Source organism: Podarcis tiliguerta (assembly GCF_965153285.1).
Source record: "Podarcis tiliguerta genome assembly, chromosome: 11".
NCBI classification, from domain to species: Eukaryota; Metazoa; Chordata; class Lepidosauria; order Squamata; family Lacertidae; genus Podarcis; species Podarcis tiliguerta.
This window is the reverse complement of record NC_139544.1, coordinates 12,008,587-12,032,281: the sequence shown is the minus strand read 5'-3', so window position 1 is coordinate 12,032,281 and position 23,695 is coordinate 12,008,587. Positions and strand designations below refer to the sequence as shown.

Genomic DNA, 23,695 nt, shown 5'->3' with positions numbered 1-23,695 from the left:
GCTTTCGTTTTGCATTTTAAAATGCCTGTTATAAAGCTTTCTCACTGATGCTTATTTACCATTTTCTTCTCCTTCCCGTAGTATTTGGGATGTATAGAGGTCTTGCGTTCCATGAGATCCCTTGACTTCAATACTAGAACACAGATTACAAGGTAATGTGAGATGATGTACTGCAAATATTTTTCCACATCTATCTTTTGAACTACCTTGCATAAGTACGTACCATGTGAAGAAGAACAAAAGCAGAAAAGAATATGTGTGTTTCTCTTCCTTATTCACACCTGAATAAAAGCAGAACATTCCTTTGGGCTGCCTCTTATGGTTCTGCCACCTGAGGTAGCTGCTTCACTCTGCCTCAACTGTGAGTTACAGTGGTGCCTTGCAAGACGAAATTAATTCGTTCTGCGAGTTTTTTCATCTTGTGAATTTTTCGTCTTGCGAAGCACGGATATGCATTGACGGTTTCCCATAGGAATGCATTGACGGTTTTAAGAAAAAGGCGCAAGATGTTTTTGTCTTGCAAAGCAAGCCCATAGGGAAATTCGTCTTGCGAAGCAACTCAAAAAACAAAAAACTCTTTCGTCTTGCGAGGCATTCGTCTTGCGAGGCATTCGTCTTGCGAGGTACCACTGTAGCTCTGAATATGCTAAAATTTCACAATTCCCTAAGAAAATTAGCAAGATTGGTTGTCCTGCTTTTCTTACTTTTAACATACTCAATACAGCCTATGAGACCATCAAATAGTGTAATATTTCAAATGCAAACTTTGGTTTGCTATGAGCATCGGAGTGCTTTAGTCCATATGCAGACTTTCCAGTAGATCATTATTTGAATGTCATCATGAGAAACCAAACTGTATGCTTCTGGCACCATGAAACCATTTGCTACCCAATGTTCTTTTCTGTCTCTCCAGGGAAGCGATCAGCCTTGTTTGCGATGCTGTGCCGGCAGCCAAAGGAGCCTTTAAAAAAAGAAAGGTATTTTGCTTTGTGTCTTTTTGTCAACGTGATCATATTCTCTCATCTTGGGACCAAACGGGATGTGACATTAAATCCATGTACGCATTTTACACGTACAGTTTTTGTCCTTTGAATTGCTGCCATGGGAGGAACTGAGCAGTATTGTGCCCATGGCAAAGGCAGTTAATCCTTTACCTGTGTATCAAAATAACAACACACGTGCACGTACAAATACTGATGCTCCTATTGGGTCAACAGAGATTCTTCCACTGACACTTCCCTAAATAACGTATTTGAGTGAGATGTTTTGCTGATATCATACATTAACACTGGGTAGGTGGAAGCTACTGGGGTGACTGCTCTGGGTGCAGAATTTTTTGTGGGAATGTTCAGGGTGGCAGAAGAGGATACATTGTTTATTAATATCCTTCCTAACTTGTGCTAGCAAGTTCCTTCATGTAGCAGAGTTACATTCCCCTTTCTTACATGCACAGCAGATAGCTTGTAGCAGGCTCGTGTGAGCCTCTCACTATTTCAGTGGTACCTCGGGTTACATATGCTTCAGGTTACATACGCTTCAGGTTACACTAACCCAGAAATAGTACCTTGGGTTAAGAACTTTGCTTCAGGATGAGAACAGAAATCGTGCTCTGGCGGCATGGCAGCAGCGGGAGGCCCCATTAGCTAAGTGGTGCTTCAGGTTAAGAATGGTTTCAGGTTAAGAATGGACCTCGGAACGAATTAAGTACTTAACCTGAGGTACCACTGTATACAGTTCAGTCTGACTCAGATAGAATTGTAAATTCCTGGTAAGTTCCCTTTAATTCATCGTAAAAGAATAAAGACACGGCAATCTTATTCAAAGTCAATAAAAGAAGTTTACTCACATCAGTTCACAGTTGGATTCCTGAAGGCAGACTTAGTTACAAACATGTACATGTGGATCTACCCCACATGGAAGATAATCCCAGTGCTTCTGCTAACTGGCAGCTAGCAGAGCATTTCTAGATGAGAAACTGGTCGAACGAAGAAGGAAGTGAAAGAGAGAGAGAGTGCTGCATGACTCGTCCTTTTGTTACCTGGACAGGTAAGGTCATGCCCATCTCTAGTCACATGCAAGGGAAGGATGCTCCAGCCCAGGAGGAATAGGAAATTTTGACTGGCTGGACCCAGGGGCATACGAAGGTAGGGGTGGGGGTGGGGCGGTGTGTTCCAGGTGCCACCCTGAAATGGGGGCCAAGATGGCCCACTGCCTCCCCCCCCCAGCTGTAGAGTGGCCGAGGGTGTGAGGCGTCCATACAGGGTGCCATGTGTGCGCAGCCTGCGCATGTGCAGTCCATACGGGCGCTGTGCATGCGCGCCCTGCCCCAGGTGCAGGAGAAGCTTCCTCCACCACTGGCTGAACCAACATTCCCTTGCATGGCCACTCTAGGAAAACAAGGTATGTTGTATTTTCAGCCAGTGCGCCTGTTAATACAGTGGTACCTCGGGTTAAGTACTTAATTCGTTCTGGAGATCCGTTCTTAACCTAAAACTTTTCTTAACCTGAAGCACCGCTTTAGCTAATGAGGCCTCCTGCTACCGCTGCGCCGCCACTGCACGATTTCTGTTCTCGTCCTGAAGCAAAGTTCTTAACCTGAAGCACTATTTCTGGGTTAGCGGAGTCTGTACCTGAAGCGTATATAACACGAAGCATATGTAACCCGAGGTACCACTGTACTTGTCTAACAGCATTTTTCCTGAATGAAATAAAATGACTCTTTCCTCCACGCTTGCAAACCCTAAAGGAAGGGCTTGTGGCGCCAAATTGTCCCAACTGTGTGGAGAATCCACACAAATGGTTTATTACTCAACTCTGTGAGTTAGATGGAGCGATTTAAAGTAGCTTTTGTGAGCAGATATAATTGCAATGTTTCAGCGTTTCTATAGTTAATAGATTTTAGTTTTCTGCTGTTACGGGAAAGCTTCTCTTTCTTACGCTTGTCGTGACTTTGAGGTAATTCGGCATCACTCCACATGTTCATCTCATGCCTCTTGGTTCTTTTAATCTATTTATTACATTTGTTTAATATGCAACCCATTCTCCCAAGGAGCTCAGAACGGTGTACAATGGTACCTCAGGTTAAAGACGCTTCAGATTACAGACGCTTCAGGTTACAGACTCCGCTAACCCAGAAATAGTACCTCAGGTTAAGAACTTTGCTTCAGGATGAGAACAGAAATTGTGTGGCGGCAGCACGGCAGCAGCAGGAGGCCCCATAAACTCAGGTTAAGAACAGTTTCAGATTAAGAACGGACCTCCAGAATGAATTAAGTTCTTAACCTGAGGTACACTGTACATGGTTCCTCACTCCCATTTCATAGGGTAGGCTGGGAGATGGTGACTGAAGCAAGGTTATCCAGTAGGGTTTTTAGGGGAATTTGAATCCAGGTCTCCCTGGTATGACACCAACCACTTTAGATCACTATATTTTCCTTATCTATATGGAAACAACCTGCATTTTCTCTCTCTCCTCGTAGCACTTTCCCTTGCTTGTGAATCAACACGCGACTTGTTCCTTACTAACTTCGGATAAAAGCAGCCGCAGAACGTTGATTAAAATGTCACACTCTTGACGAATAAACCCCAGAGGCTCCCCGTTTATGCAGCGTGGAGTCAGGTGTCACCAGACGCTCACAGAGTACTGAGATGTGTGATTTTTGCTTTCACAGCCGCCCAGTAAAGCCCTCTCTAGTATCTTGGGGAAGAGCAACCTTCAGTTCGCGGGAATGAGCATTACTCTGAATATCTCTACCACCAGCTTAAACCTGATGACTCCTGATTCCAGACAGGTCTGTATGCTCTCATTCCTGCTTGCTGCTTTTAATAGTTGCATGGCACTTGTTCCTTGCTACCAGCCAGATTATTTCTGTGCTTAGTGGTCCTGTACTCATTTGTTATAACTAGCATTTGCTGGTACGTCTGAGTAGCTGAATGCTGGAAAATTCAGGGCAGACAAAAATAAGTACTTTCGTCACACAGCACATGTTAAAGTGCGGGATTTGCTCCAAAGAAAGGGAGGCATGACCACCAACTTGGATGACAAACCCATGGAGGATTAGGTCGTCCATGGCTACAACTATGGGGTGTGGCGCTCATTTCGCTTCAGGCTGAGGGAGCCGGCGTTTGTCCACAGACAACTTTCTGGGTCATGTGGCCAGCATGACTAAACCGCTTCTGGCGCAATGGGACACCATGACAGAAGCCAGAGTGCACAGAAACGCCATTCACCTTCCCAGCACAGCGGTACCTATTTATCTACTTGCACTGGTGTGCTTTCGAACTGCTAGGTTGGCAGGAGCTGGGACAGAGCAACGGGAGCTCACTCTGTCACGGGGTTTCGAACCGCTGACCTTTCAATCGGCAAATCCAAGAGGCTCAGTGGTTTAGGCTACAGCTCCGCCCATGTCCTGAATAAACAAGCACACAATCACTGATAGGCCACCCACCATTGTGAGGCTTAAAGCAATGAAGATGATGCTTCCCCAGCTGTTGCCATTGGGTGTGGGTTTTTTGTGATGTCACAAAGGCACTTGGCAACTGAGTGGATATACAGGCAGACCAAGGGGAAAGCCCTTTTTAATTTCCAGCAGGACACACCTGGCAATGGATGTGACATTCAGCACTGCCCAGGTTTCTTCCACTTGGAGGAGGCAAACTGGTGAATGGAAGGAGGCATTCCTCTGGCAGTGGGATGCTGGGGAGCGAAAATAAGGCATGTTTGCTTGTTTGAAGGCTGCTGGTATCTGTGATTAGAAGCTGGTGGACATCTCATGGTGGACCTAACACTAGCTTCTGGCACAATGGGACACCGTGATGGAAAGCAGAGCACACAGAAACACCATTTACCTTCCCGCCGCAGTGGTACCTGTTTATTTACTTGCCCTGGTGTTCTTTTGAACTGCTAGGTTGGCAGGAACTGGGACAGAGAAATGGGAGCTCACTCTGTCACAGGGATTCGAACTGTTGACCTTCCAATTGGCAAACCCAAAAGGCTCAGTGGTTTAGACCACAGCGCCACCTGCGTCCCTTTACCTACACCCCATTACGGCTATGTCCTAACCCTGTTGACTTTAGTATGCCTCAGAGCTGCTGCACTCATGTTCTGCTATGGGGCTTTCCGTTTGGGTTGCCACTGAGACAACAATACTATATGATCATTTGGTCTGATCCAGCAAAGCTCTTATGCAATTTTATGCAGCTTTTCTGTTCCAGGCAGATCAGGGTGTGTCTGCCTGAGCACACCATCAATGTGTATTAGTATGGTGCTGGGTTTCTCAAACATGGGGTTTTTTTAGACTACAATTCCCATCATCCCTGGCCACTGGTCCTGCTAGCTAGGAATGATGGGAGTTGTAGTCCAAAACCATCTGCAGACCCAAGTTTGGGAAACCCCGGTATAGTGTATTTTCTGGATTTGGATCTTAAAGCTTTCAAGACAAGACAAATTGCATTGGAACAGAAGAGTCCATCTGCAGACATTCTCAAATGTTAACCAGACTAACTCCTCTTTGGGGGCAGGGAGTGTCAGATCATCCTTTTTAAAAAGCCAGCAAAACCATTACCATTGGGCTCTCATTCTCAAACAGAATTGGGAGAAGGAGGAAAACTAAGTAGGGGCATTAATGAAATAGGAGAAGTAGCAGAGCTCTGCTGTGCATGCAGAAGTTCCCAAGTCCAGCCCCTGGCTTCTCCAGGTAGGTCTGGGAATGTTTTCTGCCTGAACCCTGAGGAGGCAATGATGGTAAATGCAGGCCAGGGATGACCTCTCTACTTAGCCAGCTGAAAGTTGCCCAGGCGATACACTGCACTGGCCCATCTTCAAAGCCCAAATGTTTTGGCCTGGGCGGAACAGGTCCTTGTACTCTTACTATGCCCCTTGGTTGTCTGGTTGGGGGACGGACAGTGTGCGTAGAAACTCGCCCACTGCACAAATGTGGAACTTCCATTTCGTCTGCTCTGCCTACATTTGCCTCTTTTTCTGCCCCACTCCTGCTGTAGACAGTAGTGAGTTAGTGTCAGGGATGGGGCAGAGGAGGGATGGTGGAGACTAACTCCCCAGCCTGACCTTCTAGAGAAGAAAAAGTCAGTTCAGAATTACAACAGGGGTTTGAGGGAGATCACAGCTCAGAGGCAGAGGAGGGGGAAAGCTGGGAAATAATGGGAGAGGAGGAAGAAGAAGGACCAGAGGGAGCACAGCTGACAGATTCATCGTTTTTAGAAAGCATTCCATACCCCCTGTCTCCCAAAACCTGGCGAGCCTTGAAAGTAGGAGAGCAGAGAGCTCAAAGGCAGAGGGCACATTTCAACACCCGTATCTGAGACACATGAGAGAGGAAGGGAGTGGAGACTCACTCAGGGCAACGTCATTATTCCAGGAGGCTGCATTTCCAAGCATCTCTCTGTGAATATTGACTAAAAAGCAGTTGGTAAGAACTTTTCCTTGTATTATCCATTCCTGGCAACCTGCCATGGGGGTTCGATCCTCTGCTGCCTGACAGCTAGATGGAACAACGGTCTGGCTAATATAAGACAACTTCCTATTTTCCTACTAAAATGGGACTACAAAGTAAGCAAACGTGTCTCTCTCTCTTTTCCCTAGGATAAAAGTACCATAAAAAAGGGTGTGGGTCTGGGACATGGGTGGCACTGTGGGTTAAACCACAGAGCCTAGGACTTGCTAATCAGAAGGTCAGTGGTTCGAATCCCCACAACGGGGTGAGCTCCCGTTGCTCAGTCCCTGCTCCTGCTAACCTAGCAGTTCGAAAGCATGTCACAGTGCAAGTAGATAAATAGGTACCGCTCTGTCGGGAAGGTAAACGGCGTTTCCGTGCACTGCTCTGGTTCGCCAGAAGCAGCTTAGTCATGCTGGCCACATGACCCGGAAGCTGTACGCCAGCTCCCTTGGCCAATAAAGCGAGATGAGCGCCGCAACCCCAGAGTTGGCCTTGACTGGACCTAATGGTCAGGGGTCCCTTTACCGTTACCTTTTAGCTCCATGGTAGGGCACATTCTCTGCATGCAAAATATTTAATTCCCGACCTCTCCAGGTAAGGATGGAAAAGACTCCTGTATAAAGCCCTGGAGAGTGGCTGCCAATTGGTGGCAGAAATTCTGGACCAATTTCTGCATTGCAGAACTATCTATGCTATCTAACATGGTATAAGGCAGCTGTAAGTGAATTTCCTTTTCCCTTCTTGCCACCTTCTCCAGCCACGGTGAAACATGTATGCTTCTTCAATTTGGCAGTATGCTTAGGGTATTCTGACTCAAAGGGCACCCAGATGGTGGTTTCAAATGGGGTTCGGTGGATGCGCATTCATTGCAAACGACTTCCCACAATCTGCACAAACGGGTGACTCCGTGCTGTGCTTCCACCTGTCCTTGCCTGCCCACTCTGCCTGCGGCAGGATCCGTGGGCTTCAGGATCCATGGGGCAAGAGTCATACTGCGATCACACCAAAAGCCAGCCCGCCTTGCAAGATTCCAGGACTTTGGGTTTCGCATCTGAGTGCTGCTCTGAGATCCTGGGGAGTTGCCATCTGGGCATGCTGTCACAGAAGGTTTGGAGATGCACGACTTTGCACATTTGTTTTCGATGTTATTGTTTCTGTTTTTAGGCTTTCGAGGACGTTTCAAGCTCATGGTTGCCCCCAAACCAACTCTGAAAACTGTAGTCAAAACAAAATAAAAAATTCCTTCCAGTAGCACCTTACAGACCAACTAAGTTTGTTATAGATCCTGAAGCTGAGGCTCCAATACTTTGGCCACCTCTTGAGAAGAGAAGACTTCCTGGAAAAGTCCCTGATGCTGGGAAAGATGGAGGGCACAAGGAGAAGGGGACGAGGTGGTTGGACAGTGTCATAGAAGCTACCAGCATGAGTTTGACCAAACTGCGGGAGGCAGTGGAAGACAGGAGTGCCTGGCGTGCTCTGGTGCATGGGGTCACGAAGAGTCGGACACGACTAAACGACTAAACAACCACAAGTTTGTTATTGGTGTGAGCTTTCGTGTGCATGCACACTTCTTCAGATACACTTCTTCAGATATCTGAAGAAGTGTGCATGCACACGAAAGCTCATACCAATAACAAACCTAGCTGGTCTCTAAGGTGCTATGAGGGACGCGGATGGCGCTGTGGGTTAAACCACAGAGCCTAGGACTTGCCAATCAGTAGGTCAGCGGTTCGAATCCCCATGATGGGCTGAGCTCCTGTTGCTCGGTCCCTGTTCCTGCCAACCTAGCAGTTCGAAAGCATGTCAAAGTGCAAGTAGATAAATAGGTACTGCTCCGGCGGAAAGGTAAATGGCATTTCCGTGCACTGCTCTGGTTCACCAGAAGCGGCTTAGTCATGCTGGCCACATGACCCAGAAGCTGTACACTGGCTCCCTTGGCCAATAAAGCGAGATGAGCGCCGCAACCCCAGAGTCAGCCACAACTGGACCTAATGGTCAGGGGTCCCTTTATCTTTAAGGTGCTACTGGAAGGAATTTTTTTATTTTGTTTCGACTACAGCAGACTAACATGGCTACCTACCTGTACCTGGAAACTGTAGTTTGGTACAGCTGCATGGAACTGTGTCTCTCTGGGGAGAAGGTAGACTACACTTCCCAGAATTCTTGGGGGAAAACCATGTGCTTTAAACAGATGGTGCGAATGTGACTCTGGAAAGTCTGACTGCAACTTACACTCATGCTAATCTTTTCCTAAACCCTTTACAGATTATAGCAAACCATCATATGCAGTCTATTTCCTTTGCGTCTGGAGTAGATGTGGTAAGCATTTGATTCATTTATTTAGAATCTTTTACATTTTGGAACTGATGAAATCCTACTGTGGTACTGATGTAAGGGTACTGTGCCGCAACTGATCGCTTAACTTGTTCTGGAAATATCGCTAATTAGACCTTTGCCTTTAAGTTCTAAGTGAAAGCTCTGGAAACTCAAAACAAGGCATCATCATTCAGTTTAACACGAACACTCCTGTGATATATGAAGGCACTCTCAGAGGTGTTACAGTAAAGATGAAATGAAGCCAATATGTTGTGAGAATAACTTCATGATTAAAAAGAAAGAAAAAAAGGAAGAACCCCATATTATCAGTAGCATAGTGGTCTGAACACTAAATGACTGTATAATGAGCAATTTCTGCTGTGGGCAGAGGTGTTTCTAGATTCCACATTTATCTTGGGAGGGGGAGCTCTATCTATAACCCAAGTGTCAGCTCCTGAAATGCCACTGCCTACTGAATTTTCGGAACGTGAGTTGCCTAGTGGCAAGCAGCAGTATTGATAAGAGATGTGTGGAGGGGAGGCCCAGTTCAAAGGACTGTTGTGACACAGGGCTGCATTTACACACGCATCTCTCACTATGGTGACTCTCAGCTAAATGTGTTTGAAAAGTTTTGCATGACTTGAAAGCAGATGGTATCAAAGTTCCACCCAACTATGCTGTGCATTCACAATTGGAGGCAGCAATCATTTTGCCCAGACACTGAGGTCCAGCTCCGAGGGCCTTCTGGCTGTTCCCTCACTGCGAGAAGTGAGGTTATAGGGGTAACCAGGCAGAGGGCCTTCTCGGTAGTGGCGCCCGCCCTGTGGAATGCCCTCCCATCACATGTCAGGGAAATAAGCAACTATCTGACTTTTAGAAGACCTCTGAAGGCAGCCCTGTTTAGGGAAGTTTTAATGTTTGATGTTTTATTCTGTTTTTAATCTGTTGGGAGCCACCCAGAGTGGCTGGGGAAACCCAGCCTGATGGACGGGGTATATAAACAAACAAACAAACAAACAGTGGTACCTCTGGATGCGAATGAGATCCCTTCTGGAGCCCCGTTCACATCCTGAAGTGAACATAACACGCGACTGCGAGTCTGTGCGTGTGCGGGTCATGTTTTGCTGCTTCCGCGCATGCGCGTGACATCATTTTGAGCGTCTGTGCATGCGCGAGCGGCGAAACCCGGAAGTAACGCGCTCCGTTACTTCCGGGTTGCTGTGGAGTGCAACCCAAAAATATTCATCCTGAAGCTACTTCAACCTGAAGTATGACTGTATAATGTTGCTGTTGTTGTTGTTGTTACTTTCTGAATTGCTGGAAACGACAGAAGGGGAGAGCGCTGTTGTGCTTGAATGCTGCTTGCGGGTTTCTCACAGGCATCTGATTGACCACTGTCAGAATAGGCTGCTGAGCAGGCCGTTGGCCCGATCTACCAGGCTCATCTTATATTTTTAGCTGTAGTGATCAATCTGTGATTGATCACACAAACATCTTTGCTTATTGATGGTATGACCTTAGCCAGAGTTAGGGAACCTGTTGCCCACCAGATCAGCTCAACCAGCATGGCCACTGGTCAGGGATTATGGGAGCGATACTCCAGCAACATTTGCAGGGCCACAGCTCCCCCCCCCCGACCCTAGTGATGACTCAAATGTGTGAATTATTGTTGCATTTGTGAGCTGTGCCCATATTCATTTGTAGTTACCACTCCCTTTTCTTCCTCCTCTGCTCCCCTCCCACTTTTTATAAACTTACATTGTAAATTGAAACTCGTGTCTTGCATATTCTCTTACCACAAACTTCTGGATTTCTGCTTTTTAGCTTAAATACTGAAGACCTACAAACACACCTCAGTGTGGTACAGATTGTGTTTGAGCACAGAAGAAAAAAAAGGGTTGCAATGTGGTATTCTCTCGACTAAGATCCCACGGATACAACACTCCTGAAATTCCACTCACAATTTACAAAAGCACTCGGGGGGCGGGCGGATATTACATTCCCCTACTTATAAAATATTGGCTCATTTCAGATGTAACAACAAAAATGGTTTGTTGCTTTAAGAAAATTGTACCTCCTCAATATACAGCATGCCATTTTAATTGTAATTTGGGTACCTTTCAACAGATGCTGAAAAAGATGGCCCAGTTTTTAATGGTATTATAGCCTTTGAATTGATGGTTTTATACCAAGGACATTCTCTATTATTCTGCAGGGTTTTCTGTGCAAGAGTTTTTCTCTGTCTTCCTGCCTTAATGTATCTACTCTAGAATCTAATCTCTCTATCTGGATGATATTTATAACACACTCGTCACCATGGTATCCAAGCACAGGCAACCAGTTGCAAACACTCAGATGAAAAGCAGCGCACCTTTGTTGCAGCATAAAATGAAAACTCACATGATATTCATGGTAGATGTTTGTCTCCTTGCCCCCCCCCCCATCTCCCCTCCCAACAGGATACAACAGACTATGTCGCCTATGTAGCTAAGGACCCTGTGAATCGCAGAGGTAAAGTACTGCTTAACATTCAATCTCCTCTTCTTTTTGAAAACGTACGCTGCTCAGATTCTCATTAAGGCACTGTGTTCTGTTGATAATGGCTTCCCTTCCGCTAGCGGTATCACGCACCATATTCAAAATTTATTCAGTTATTTCTTACATTTGCATCCCTCCTCGTCTCCAAAGAGCTCAGTTGCCAAATCAGATGAGATGTCAGAGCTCTGAGATGGGAGTTCCTGTTTCTTAAAATTATGGAAAACAGCAGCTCCAGGGGTGGCCAACCTTTTCCCCTAGCTGCCATATGGAAAACACACACAAGCCTTTCTTTCTTTCTTTTTTGTTAGAAAATTTGTTAATTTTCCAATAAAAGACATCCCATTAACATATCAAATCATAATCCAATAAAAAAAACCTGAAATAAAAAGTCAAATTATCTTCCGAACTGTAATTTTTTATTTTACGACTTCCCACAGTCTGACCTTGAAGCATGTCCAAATTTCAGTCACACACGAGCCTTTCATGGAGCTCCTATTAGTGGGAATGTTCAGGGTATTGTTTATTAATATCCTTCCTAACTTGCGCTAGCAAGTTCCTTTACTTAGCAGAGCTACATTCACCTTCTAGACATCTGAAGGCAGCCCTGTTTAGGGAAGCTTTTAATGTTTAATAGGTTATTGTATTTTAGTGTTTTGTTGGAAGCCACCCAGAGTGGCTGGGGAAACCCAGCCAGATGGGCGGGGTATAAATAAATTATTATTATTATCATTATTATTATTATTATTATTATTATTATTATTATTACTTCATAGCAGATAGCTGGTTGCAGGCTCGTGTGAGCCTCTCACTATTGTACGATTCAGTCTGTCTCAGATTGAATTATACGTTCCCTTGAATCCCTCTTAAAAGAATAAAGACGCCACAATCTTATTCAAAGTCAATAAAAGAAGTTTACTTACATCAGTTCACAGTTGGATCCCTGAAGACAGACTGGGCTGAGTGGGGATTTGATTTGAACCTCAGTTCCTGAATAGAAATTCACCTGAAAGCCTAGGCAGCTGCTCAGTTTGCATCCATAAGGTGCCCCACTAAACGCAGGACATTTATATGGTGCTGCGGACAAGGTTTAACTTAATGAATGTTTCTCAGTTTGAGCAATCTTTTGAGTTGCTAGCTCAGTCACTTCCTCAGAGTTTTTGTGAGACTCTTCTCTTGCAGTTGTATTAACTAGAAGTAATTAATCAGAAAACGCCAAGGAGGAAGAAAATGATTTGTAGCCTCCTAGATGATGCGGACTAGTGAAATATGTACAGGTTTGGAATAGAAGGTTATAAACTATTAAGTTGGAAGGTGACTGGGCCATTAGTCTACTCCATGAGGGATGGACAACTCGCTAGTGGTCTTTTAAATTTTGGAGTGGTCTGGAGTGTCCAAAAAGAAAAAGAAAAGAAAAGAAAAGAAAAGAAAAGCCATTTTGGTATCAAAGCAAGAGACCATGCGGACACTCATTGTTTATTTTATTTTTAAGTGTGTGTGTGTGTTTTAAAAGATTCTCTTATTTTTTAGAAAAAGATAGGGAGGCACCTAGAAGCTGCCAGTGATATTTTTAAAAGCAAACTTTTGGGACGCCTGGGGTGGTATACAACTCAGAGCACACCTGCTGAAGTTAATAGGCATAACTAACAGGCTCACTAATTTCAGTGGGTCTACTCTGAGTAGGACTGAGTTGAATGCAACCTTGTATGTAGGGGATGGGAAACATCTGTTTTAAAAAATAAGTCCCATATATCAGAACTATGGTTTTAAATTTTACTTCTGCCAAAGTTTGTTGCTTTTTTAAAATAGCCATAGATTGTTTTAAGTTTATATTTTTTTTAAGCAAAGGACAAAGGTGTAAAACTACTTGTATTTAAATTTTAAAAAATATTTAAATATTTTGCTGGAAGCCTGCCAGAGTGGATTACTACTGCTACTATTACTACAGCATTGATTTCTTCAAGCTTCAAGTTTAGACTCTAAAATACTTTTCTGGTTTCACCCTTCCTTTAGCGTGTCATATCCTGGAGTGCTCTGATGGTCTGGCCCAGGATATTATCAGCAGTATAGGACAAGCATTTGAACTTCGCTTTAAGCAATATTTGCAATGCCCCTCAAAGATCCCAGCTCTTCATGATAGGTGAGCAAGCGCAACAGGAGTTTTGATTTTTGTGTGGAAGTGCTGTTTCCTTCAAGGACTGCTAAAATAAAAGGAGAGTTCATTTGCAGGAGGGAACAAGTGGCTACAAATACTCACAACAGATTATTGTGACTCCTGCCCTATCCAACAAAATAAGGCTTACATCACTGGAACAGCCTCGCTCAACTTGATGTCTTCCAAATCTTGTTGAATGTGGCCACCAGTCCCAGCCAGCACAGTCCAATGGTCAGAGAATGATGGTTGTTGTTTTTGCCCAAAGCTTCTGAGGGGTATCAGGTTGAGAGAGGCTGCTCTGGTAGCAAACTTAGGTGCCAGTCTCAAACCCTTGAGAAACAGAGAAAGCAATAACAGTGTCCTTTCAGCTGCCCATTGCAAACTTCCGATCATACCTGCTGAATTGAAGCTCGGTTAAGCAAAACCTCCCTTTGAATTTTCCGCACATCTGATAAGATCTGATTCAGCAGGCAATATTGGAGTTTTGAAAGGCACAACCACAAAACAGCAAGAAAAGCTTTTGGGCCTGGTGGAATTAAATCGGTACACAATATGACCAAAATGCAGGTCAAGAAAAAGTGTGGAAGACCCCTTACTCCCAGTCTTGGATTGCACTGCAGCAAAGTAGTTAATACAAGGGACTATTGTATCTGAGAATATGCTGGGCAACAGGGAACCTATTAAGCCAATTCAAGAGATCCCTCAAACAGTTGGATTATTCTGTTGGATGAATTCTATAGTTTATATAACAACGGGACTGAATTTGTTAAGGGATATATTTGTCACATTTTAGATGTTGGCAATTAAATAAAATAAATAATAAAAACTGAAGGAGCAAAGTAACAGAGTTTCTTTCTGACAGGATGCAAAGTTTGGATGAACTTTGGATGGAAGAAGATGTTGAGGCGGCAGCAGAGCATCCATATTACAACAACATTCCTAACAAAATACCTCCGACTGGGGGCCTGGTTGATGCAAGGCTCGGAGCCAAGCTCCCCTCTGTTTCAGATCCTACTCAGGTAGGCCAATGAATCCTGGCTTGGTTCCCTTGGGTGTTGTTTTAATGGACTGTATAAAGGATAACCAGAAGTATTTAACTTATCATGGATCTTTCAAGCAAAAGGTGTTGATGCACCAGTTAAAAGAGCCAGTTCATAGCCTTACTGGGTGGCAGTCCTCCTCACCTCTACCAAAAACATGTGGATGGATATTTAAGGCAGACCCATCACATCACATCTATTCTTTTTGTCTTTTTAGGGAAATTGGGTCTAGGTGTTTATAGGCCTCCACCTCACCTGGTCTATGTGTGTTTGAGGAGTGTGCGCCTGCTATTTCACCACACAAGGAGCATTGTTGCTCAGCAAGTGTATGAGCAATCTCTACCACAACCTGAGAAGCTCTTCTCTTTGTGTTTAAGGGCTCCTGGTTCCATTTGGTCAATAACATCCCTCACTGTTCTCCTTTGTCTGGTGGGAGAGTGAATTAGACTGTCCCCTCATGTCTACCCGGAATGCCTGTCCCTTCTCCAAGGCCACTGAACATCCACACGTGGACTTAATCTTTCTGCAGAATGAATGCGTCAGCAGCACAATTGAGATCTCCGATAAAATCGATGTGATTTGGTCCAACGTCCATTGGATCTTATAAGTGTGCTCTGTGGTGAAACATTATGTCCATGTGGGGATGTCTGATATGCTGTATACGTTCATATATGGAAGCTGTGCTCTCACTATAGGTAGGAAAGAAATTGCTTGTGGTGTGCTACTCCTGCCCTCTATTGTGTTGGGTTTCAAATTGCATAGCTCACCACGTAGCACGGCAGTCTAGTTCAGATGAGTGGGGGAAATAGCAAAGGTAACTGCTGGTTTCACAAATGTAGCTCTGTGGATTCATTCATTTATAAAAATATATCACAGCGGTCTACGACAATACAAAAACATAAAACCAAACAAAAAAATAATAATAAGTTAAAAAGAAGTTGAAAGCAAAAAGAAATTAAAAGCAACCATCAATAGATCAATGTGGGGAAGGTACTCTGAATTGCTTGCATAGATCTGGAGGAGTAGAACAATTTTCACCAGCACATAAAAGTTGACACAGGAAATGCCTGCGGAATGTCTCTTGCTACCCCCCCTTGAATCTCCAAACTGTTTAAACTCCTATGAGCTTGAGTTCAGTGGATTGATGCAAGAGAGGCTGTTTTAGATGCTTAAAGGTAAAGGGACCCCTGACTATTAGGTCCAGTCGTGACTGACTCTGGGGTTGTGGTGCTCATCTCGCTTTATTGGCTGAGGGAGCCGGTGTACAGCTTCCGGGTCATGTGGCCAGCATGACTAAGCTGCTTCTGGCAAACCAGAGCAGCACACAGAAACACCGTTTACCTTCCCGCTGGAGTGGTACCTATTTATCTACTTGCCCTTTGACGTGCTTTCAAACTGCTAGGTTGGCAGGAGCAGGGACCGGCAGGGACTGAGCAACGGGAGCTCACCCCGTCGCGGGGATTCGAACCGCCGACCTTCTGATCGACAAGTCCTAGGCTCTGTGGTTTAACCCACAGCGCCACCCTTTTAGACGCTTACTGAAGTCTAAACTACACAACCCACAGACAATTTATTTGTGGGCAACTCTTCCCTCAAACTTTCATGCTGCAATGGGTTGTGATTTTCTTTCCCTGCCAGGAATCTTGGACTTTTTGGCAAATCTGCCATGGTGAATATTTGCGTCGCTTTTCATTCATATGGAAGCAACGTTCATTGAGTTCCTTAAATTTATCGTGATATATATCTATGCATATGTAGTTGTGTGAGATGAGTGAATAGCGCTAGATTTCATATACACGGTCCTTTTCTGTATTCTTCATGTAATCTTGAATGAACAATTACCATACATTTACTGAAAAGATGGCAAAGTGGGAAGAGAAGTACTATGATGGGCTTTGTTCCTTGGTATGCGACTTTGCATCCCTAAAGTCCTTTATTGCGGGTTCACCCACACTGACCTTTTGCCCCACACTTTCTAGGGGCAAAAGGGACCTACGCATAGAAATTCAGCATGAAAGGGAAGCTGGATGAGCCCTGCATTGGGAAACAAAGTTTTACATGTAGACATCGTATGATTATTATAATGGCCCAGCATCCCTTCTGTGTCTCTGTGTTTGTAAAAGTTCATTGGAAATCATTAGGCTGTCAAGTTTGTTCCAGGAAAGGGTGATTGAGCTGGAGGGGTTCCTTTTATAGATGTAATATACCTACTTTGTCATTTAGAATTACAGGGGTTAATAAAACAGGAAAGGAGTGCAATTTCCCTGAAGGTCATCATTTCTCTCATCCTCCTCCTACGCAAACTCATTCATAAAAGAATGCTCAGTCATAGTGTCATACATGATGAATGAACGAAGACTGGGTTTGGGTAGAATTGCAGCTGGACCAATCATATAAAAGACCCACTGAAAATGCATTGCAGTTTTTAAAAGGTAGAGTTTGCATGAAGACTATTTTTACTGCCACCTTAGTCTGCATCCGCAATGGGAAGAGAGCAAACATACTACCAGAGCCAATACGTAAGGGACCTATTTGGCGAAGATCAACAACAGCGACCCAGTAGGCAAGGTAAGCTGCGCTTTGAATGGTTGCGCTTTTGCTGCATGAGTTCTAGAGGCAAACAGAAGAATGTGGGTTGGTGGAAGACTTCATGTCATGGACTTAAATTCTTTTTTAAAAAACAGTAATTTATTTGGTTTTTCAGATTACAATTTTACAGTCATATATCAAACATAGATAATAAAAAACAAGATTCCAAGGAATCTCCTGGAGTTCCCTTTGTGGGTCCTATTATTAATAATTTCCTCCTTCATCTTTTATAATGATCCAAATCTTTTACATCTCCATTGTCTCCAGAATTCACCATTAAACTACAAGTGATATTCCAATCCAACTAACGATTTTAACTGTTTACAATGCTCTTTAAGATAAGTTATAAATTTTCCCCATTCCTTATTAAAATTTTGGTCTTCCTGATTTATGATTCTTCCGGCCGTTTTAGCCATTTTGGCATAGTCCATCAATTTCAACTGCCGTTCTTCTCTGGTAGGGACTTTATCTTCTTTCCATCTCTGGGCCAATAACATTTGCGCAGCTGTGGTCGCATACAGAAATAATCTTTTCTGCTCCCTTGGGATTTTGGCACCTAGAATTCCTAAAAGGAAGGTTTCAGGGGTTTTTAAAGCAAAGGTTATTTTAAACATTTTTTTCAACTCATTCTATATCATTTCCCAAAATCCTTTTATTCGCTTACATTTCCACCACATACAGTATGATAAAAGGTGCCTTCTTTCCCCTTACATTTCCAGCATACTTTTGAGCCTGCTTTAGTCATGGACTTAAATTCTATGGCTGCTTCTTTTTAAAAAAATGTTTCTTCCGCCATACAGTGGTGGGAAAGTTGGAGATGGGTGAGCGAAAGGAGGTGGAGACAAATGTAAAACTAAGCCAACAAACATTCTGGGTGGAATTCAGCATAGCACAAAGGAGATGGTTTTTGCCCCATGCACTGTTCTGGGAGTATTCATAACCCCCCAGAGTAGATTTGGGGGAGACACAGGGCCACTCAGTGGGAGGAGGGGGGAAAGCCTTTTTGCGGAAGCAGAAATCCTTGCACCAACTCCCACCGTGTGGTTGAATCCAGCCCTATATATTATATAGAGAGAAGATGGCCATAATTGCTAACCTTTGAGGCTTCCTTTTCTTCTGATACATAAGCCATTTCTGCAACCCCCTGAGAATAATTTATCCCCTTTGTTTGCGAGAAGTACTTTTATCTCCATAACTTGTGTATTCAAACAGCATTCTAACTCCTGAAATAATTCAGTATATTTCATTAAATGCAGCATGTTATGCCCATCATCAATCTGAACCCACCCATCATTTTGACAAAAAGAACATCATCCACATGCACAAGAAGCCCTGATCCTGCCATAGGCACCCATCTCATTGCACCTCTAGTGTGGAAACAGCCCGAGGCCAAAGGATGCTCTTTTAAATTGCCTTACTGCAAACTGGGACCAAAAAAAAGGTTGCATTGATTTTTGCAGGCTCTTTGGACATTTACAGCCTGCCGGAAGGAAAATCTAATGTAACCCCACCAGGAGAGGTACCGGCCTATGTGAATACGCAACACATAAATATGGAAATCCTTCAGGCTCTTCAGGCAGATGCTGAAAACCTGTTTAGTGGAACAACAGAAAGTACCAAAGACAGCAGCCCAGAAAAAGATCTTTTTGACATGAGTAAGTTCCTCCTTAGAATTTTCCGCTCTTAGAATCTCAGAACTCAGTATTTTGCCAACAATCATTCAGTTAATAGCTGTAAGGGAGGGGTGTTTCTTTAACTGTTGTATTAGGCAGGACATGTGGCAACCCTATATAGAAAGGTAAAAAAGGTAAAGGATCCTTGGACGGTTATGCCCAGTCAAGGGTGACTATGGGGTTGCGGCACTCTTCTCGCTTTCAGGCCCAGGGAGCCGGCGTTTGTCCACAGACAGCTTTCCGGGTCATGTGCCCAGCAGGAATAAATAGCTACTGGCACACAGAGGACCATGACGGAAACCAGAGTGCACGGAAACGCCATTTACCTTCCCTCCACAGTGGTACCTATTTATCTCCTTGCACTGGCATGCTTTCGAACTGCTTAGGTTGGCAGGAGCTGGGACAGAGCAATAGGAGCTCAGCCTGTCACGGGGGTTCGAACTGCCAACCTTCCGATCGGCAAGCCCAAGAGGCTCAGTGGTTTAGACCACAGTGCCACCCGCGTTCTATACAGCCCCAAGAGGCTCAGTGGTTTAGGCTACAGCTCCACCCATGTCCTGAATAAAGAAGCACACAATCACTGATAGGTCCACCCACCATTGTGAGGATCAAAGCAATGAAGACAATGCCTCCCCAGCTGTTGCCATTGGCTGTGGGTTTCTTGTGATGTCACAAAGGCACTTGGCAACTGAGTGGATATAAAGGCAGGCCAAGGGGAAAGCCCTTTTTTATTTCTAACAGGACACACCTGGCAATGGATGTGACATTCAGCACTGCCCAGGTTTCTTCCACTTGGAGGAGGCAAAGTGGTGAATGGAAGGAAGCAATCCTCTGGCAGTGGGATGCTAGGGAGCGATAATAAGGCAAATTTGCTTGCTTGAAGGCTGCTGGTATCTGTGGCTGGAAGCTGGTGGACGTCTCATGATGGACCTAACACTAGCTTCTGGCACAATGGGACACTGTGATGGAAACCAGAGTGCACGGAAATGCCATTTACCTTCCTGCCGCCGCAGTACCTGTTTAACTACATGCCCTGTTGTGCTTTTGAACTGCTAGGTTGGCAGGAACTGGGACAGAGCAATGGGAGCTCACTCTGTCACCGGGATTCGAACCGCTGACCTTCCAATTGGGAAGCCCAAGAGGCTCAGTGGTTTAGACCACAGTGCCACCCGTGTCCTATACAACCCAATACAAGATCCCAGACATATATATCAGACTATGCGCCATCCATGGTCTCTACTTTAATTCCTTTTACCACCTATCCCAGATACAGTTCCTTGCCTTGCTGCTTCCTGCCAGTCAACTTTCTCAGGGTCCCTGGAGATGACGGTGAGGAAGGAAAGTTCCTCAAGGTCTCCCTCACCGCCCATGCAAATAAGGGCTGAGGTCTTCTTTTTTGCCTGCTGTGACAAAGACAGAATTGTGTGCCCTACAAAATGACAGCACATTGATCCAGAAAAACCAGAGAGTAATGATAGTTGAAAGAACTGAAACGCTACATTTCACGTATCTGAAATATGGCAACTTTCTCACTTTAAAAGCCTGACAGGGGAAAGCAAAGCTATAAAACAGGCAGGAGGACAAAAAAATTGGAAGCCTTTGAACTTGTTGTCATGACTCTATTAGCCAAACAGAGATCATTCTCAGTTTCTGTTGCTGTCGAGCAGAATGGGCAGAAATTTTCTTGAAAACTGTAATTGCCACAGCAGCAACCTTTGATCCTATACCTGTTGGAGTGCCTATTGAGGTATGTATTTGCTGCGCTAAAATCTAGGGACGTAGGAGAAATCCCTATTCTTAGTTTAGCACCGTTGTCATTTGCTCTGTTAATTTATTCAATTGAATTTACTGATCAGTGGGAGCACAATTTCTCCCCCTTATAATATTGATGATGATGATGATGATGATTTATTACTTATACCCAGCCCCTCTGGCCTGGCCTCCCCAGCCACTCTGGGCAGCTCTCAACAGAATATTAAAAACATGATAAAACATTAACTTCCCTAAAAAAGGGCTGCCTTCAGATGTCTTCTAAAAGTCAGATAGTTGTTTATTTCCTTTACATCTGATGGGAGGGCATTCCACAGGGTGGGCGCCACCACCGAGAAGGGCCTCTGCCTGGTTCCCTGTAGCTTTGCTTCTTGCAGTGAGGGAACCGCCAGAAGGCCCTCGCCTCAGCGCTGGACCTCAGTGTCCAGGCAGAACGATGTGGGTGGAGATGCTCCTTCAGGTATATAATCCAGAGGAAGTTAAGGGGATTTAAGATCCAACAGAAGAGACCTCAGCCTTCAGGTTGCTGCAAGATACCCAGACATCTTTTGTCAAGACAGCGCTTTTATTGTAGGGAAATGCAAGGAGTCAGTGAACTATGCTGAATTGCTGTCCTGCTATTTATGCCACTAACTTGTATTTGTTACCCACCCTTACTAACAGGCCCTTTTGAAGATGCTCTCAAGAACCAAACCCCTGGGCCCATTTTGAACAAGGCTACCTCAGTTGAATGCACCAGCCCACTTCTCTCCAGAGCAGAAGGTGCGGCAGCAGAACTGAGCACAGAACCCTGGTATCAAGGGGAGATGAGCAGGAAAGAAGCCGAACAGCTCTTAAAGAAATGGGGAGACTTCCTGGTTAGGAAAAGCACCTCCAATCCAGGCTCGTACGTGCTGACTGGGTTACACAATGGACAAGCCAAGCACCTTCTCTTGGTGGATCCCGAAGGAACTGTAAGCATTTGACCCCAATGACGGGGAATAGGTTGGGGCTGGGCGATATTTGATTTTCAGATATTTGGTGATATATCCCCAGCTAAAAATTGCAATGTCTGAAATAAGGATGGAGCCATGTAGAGGCATTGGCAGGCTTCACAGTTTTCCCCACGAAGTGATGTTTTCATAGCACACACACACATCACAATTTGCAATACAGTGGTGCCTCGCAAGACGAAAAGAATCCGTTCTGCGAGTCTCTTCGTCTAGCGGTTTTTTCGTCTTGCGAAGCAACCCCATTAGCGGATTAGCGCTATTAGCGCTATTAGCAGTTTAAGGGCTATTAACGGCTATTAAAGGCTTAAGGGATTAGCGGATTAGCTGCTAAAAGGCTATTAGCAGCTTAGTGCCTTAGAAAAAGGGGGTGGGGAGCGAAAAAAAATCGCAGGAACTTGCAAGACATTTTCGTCTTGTGAAGCAAGCCCATAGCAAATTCGTTTTGCGAAGCACCTCCAAAACGGAAAACCCTTTCGTCTAGCGGGTTTTCCGTCTTGCGAGGCATTCATCTTGCGGGGCACCACTGTATATTGCCAGGTTGGGGACCCCTGCCTTATACAGTGGTACCTCGGCTTTTGAATGTAATCCGCTCTGGAAGACCGTTCGAGTTCAAAAACTGAAAACTTAAAATGGAAACCTCAAAACAGAAACCTCAAAATGGAAAACTCAATACGGAAGCTGCGTGGCATGTTTGACTTCCGAAGGGTGTTTGAAAACCGAAGCATTTACTTCCGGGTTTACGGTGTTCGGGTTCCGAAACATTCATCAACGGAGACGTTCAAAAACCGAGGTACCGCTGTATTGTAATAATGTAATGTGCTCTCCAATCCCCAGGTGGTAAGAGCTCTCGGAGGTTGTCAGAGCATACTTTGGGTTTCTTTGAAATGAAGGTAACTGGAGTTGTCTTTGTAATAAGCGGCGGTTTTTTTGTTTTGGTTTTACACATATACACAGTTGGGAGGGCTCACAGCATCAGCTCTCCGACAAGTCCCATTTTCCATTCATTAAGTTACTGGGGTGGTGGGGCCTTCAAGGCCAAAGCTTTGGATTCAGCACAGAGAGGAAGCCTGTGTCTCTTCCCAGCCCTGTCCAAGATGAGACTGGAGTCTGTTGTTCTTTTTCACTCGTAGACTAGGACAGTTCATAAAACCTTTTTTTTTATTTAAAAAATGCTTATTCCAAAAGTCTTATCTTACTACACTAGGGATTATATAGCTATATCTGAAATTTCTTGCATATCAGTTAATTTCTTGCATATCAGTTAATATCTGGACCTTGCTCCACAGAATTGAAATTTCAGCCTTCACGACATAGGAAAACGGCCAAGTAAGCAGCTATTTTCGTGGAGGAGGGTCAAGATATTGACTGATATGCATGAAATTTCAGATATAGCTATATAATTCCTAGTGTAGTAAGATAAGACCTTTGGAGCAGGCATTTTTTTAAAAAAGGTTTTTTTAATGAATTGCCCTATCGTAGATGCCTCCAGCCAGGAGAGTGGGGCAGAATCCTATTCCTGTTTGCCCACTTTCTGGGGGTGTCTCCAGCTTAGCAGTATCAGGGGCAACAAGTTACATGTGCTCTGCAAAGAGACAGCAGACCTGTCTGGAGCCATTAACACAACAAAAAGTTCCATTTAACCACTTCCAAAAAATATCTACATGGTGCCTAGGGAACAACTTGCACCTTAATATCAGCAAGACAAAGGAAATGGTGTTGGACTTTTGGAGGAAGAGAGGAGAACTAGCCCCGCTGTACATTGGGGAGGGCTGTGTGGAGAGAGTCTCTTCCTTTAAATTCCTAGGAGTTTATCTCAGTGAAGACCTTACTTGGAAAATAAATACAACCCAGGTGGCTATGAAAGCCCAACAGAGACTCCATCTCCTCAGAGTATTGAGGAAGAACGATGTCAATCAACATTTGATGACCTTCTTCTACCGGTCAACAATAGAAAGTGTCCTTTCCTACTGCATCACCGTGTGGTACGCTGGTTTGACATCATCTGATAGGAAGTGCCTACAGAGGGTGGTGAATATAGCACAAGATATTATGGGCTGTCCTGTGAATCTGCTGGATGAAATAGCGGAAGAACGTTGCCTCAGGAGAGTGTGGAAAATTCTCAGGGATGATTCACACCCTGGCTGGCACTTTCTTGATCTCCTGCCCTCAG

General features: G+C 44.5%; 1 protein-coding gene across 2 annotated transcripts in view; it reads left to right on the top strand.

Moving 5' to 3' along the window:
- The window catches only part of SHC3 (SHC adaptor protein 3), a 50,817-nt gene that overhangs the window by 23,291 nt on the left and 3,831 nt on the right, over positions 1-23,695 (top strand). For both annotated transcript variants that reach the window (XM_083404019.1, XM_083404020.1), the window contains exons 3-12: positions 82-152; positions 914-977; positions 3,672-3,791; positions 8,721-8,774; positions 11,231-11,282; positions 13,320-13,446; positions 14,324-14,480; positions 16,973-17,069; positions 18,551-18,745; positions 21,197-21,486. In XM_083404019.1, coding sequence (XP_083260145.1) covers positions 82-152; positions 914-977; positions 3,672-3,791; positions 8,721-8,774; positions 11,231-11,282; positions 13,320-13,446; positions 14,324-14,480; positions 16,973-17,069; positions 18,551-18,745; positions 21,197-21,486 — 1,227 coding nt within the window. The remainder of the gene's footprint in view (positions 1-81; positions 153-913; positions 978-3,671; positions 3,792-8,720; positions 8,775-11,230; positions 11,283-13,319; positions 13,447-14,323; positions 14,481-16,972; positions 17,070-18,550; positions 18,746-21,196; positions 21,487-23,695) is intronic.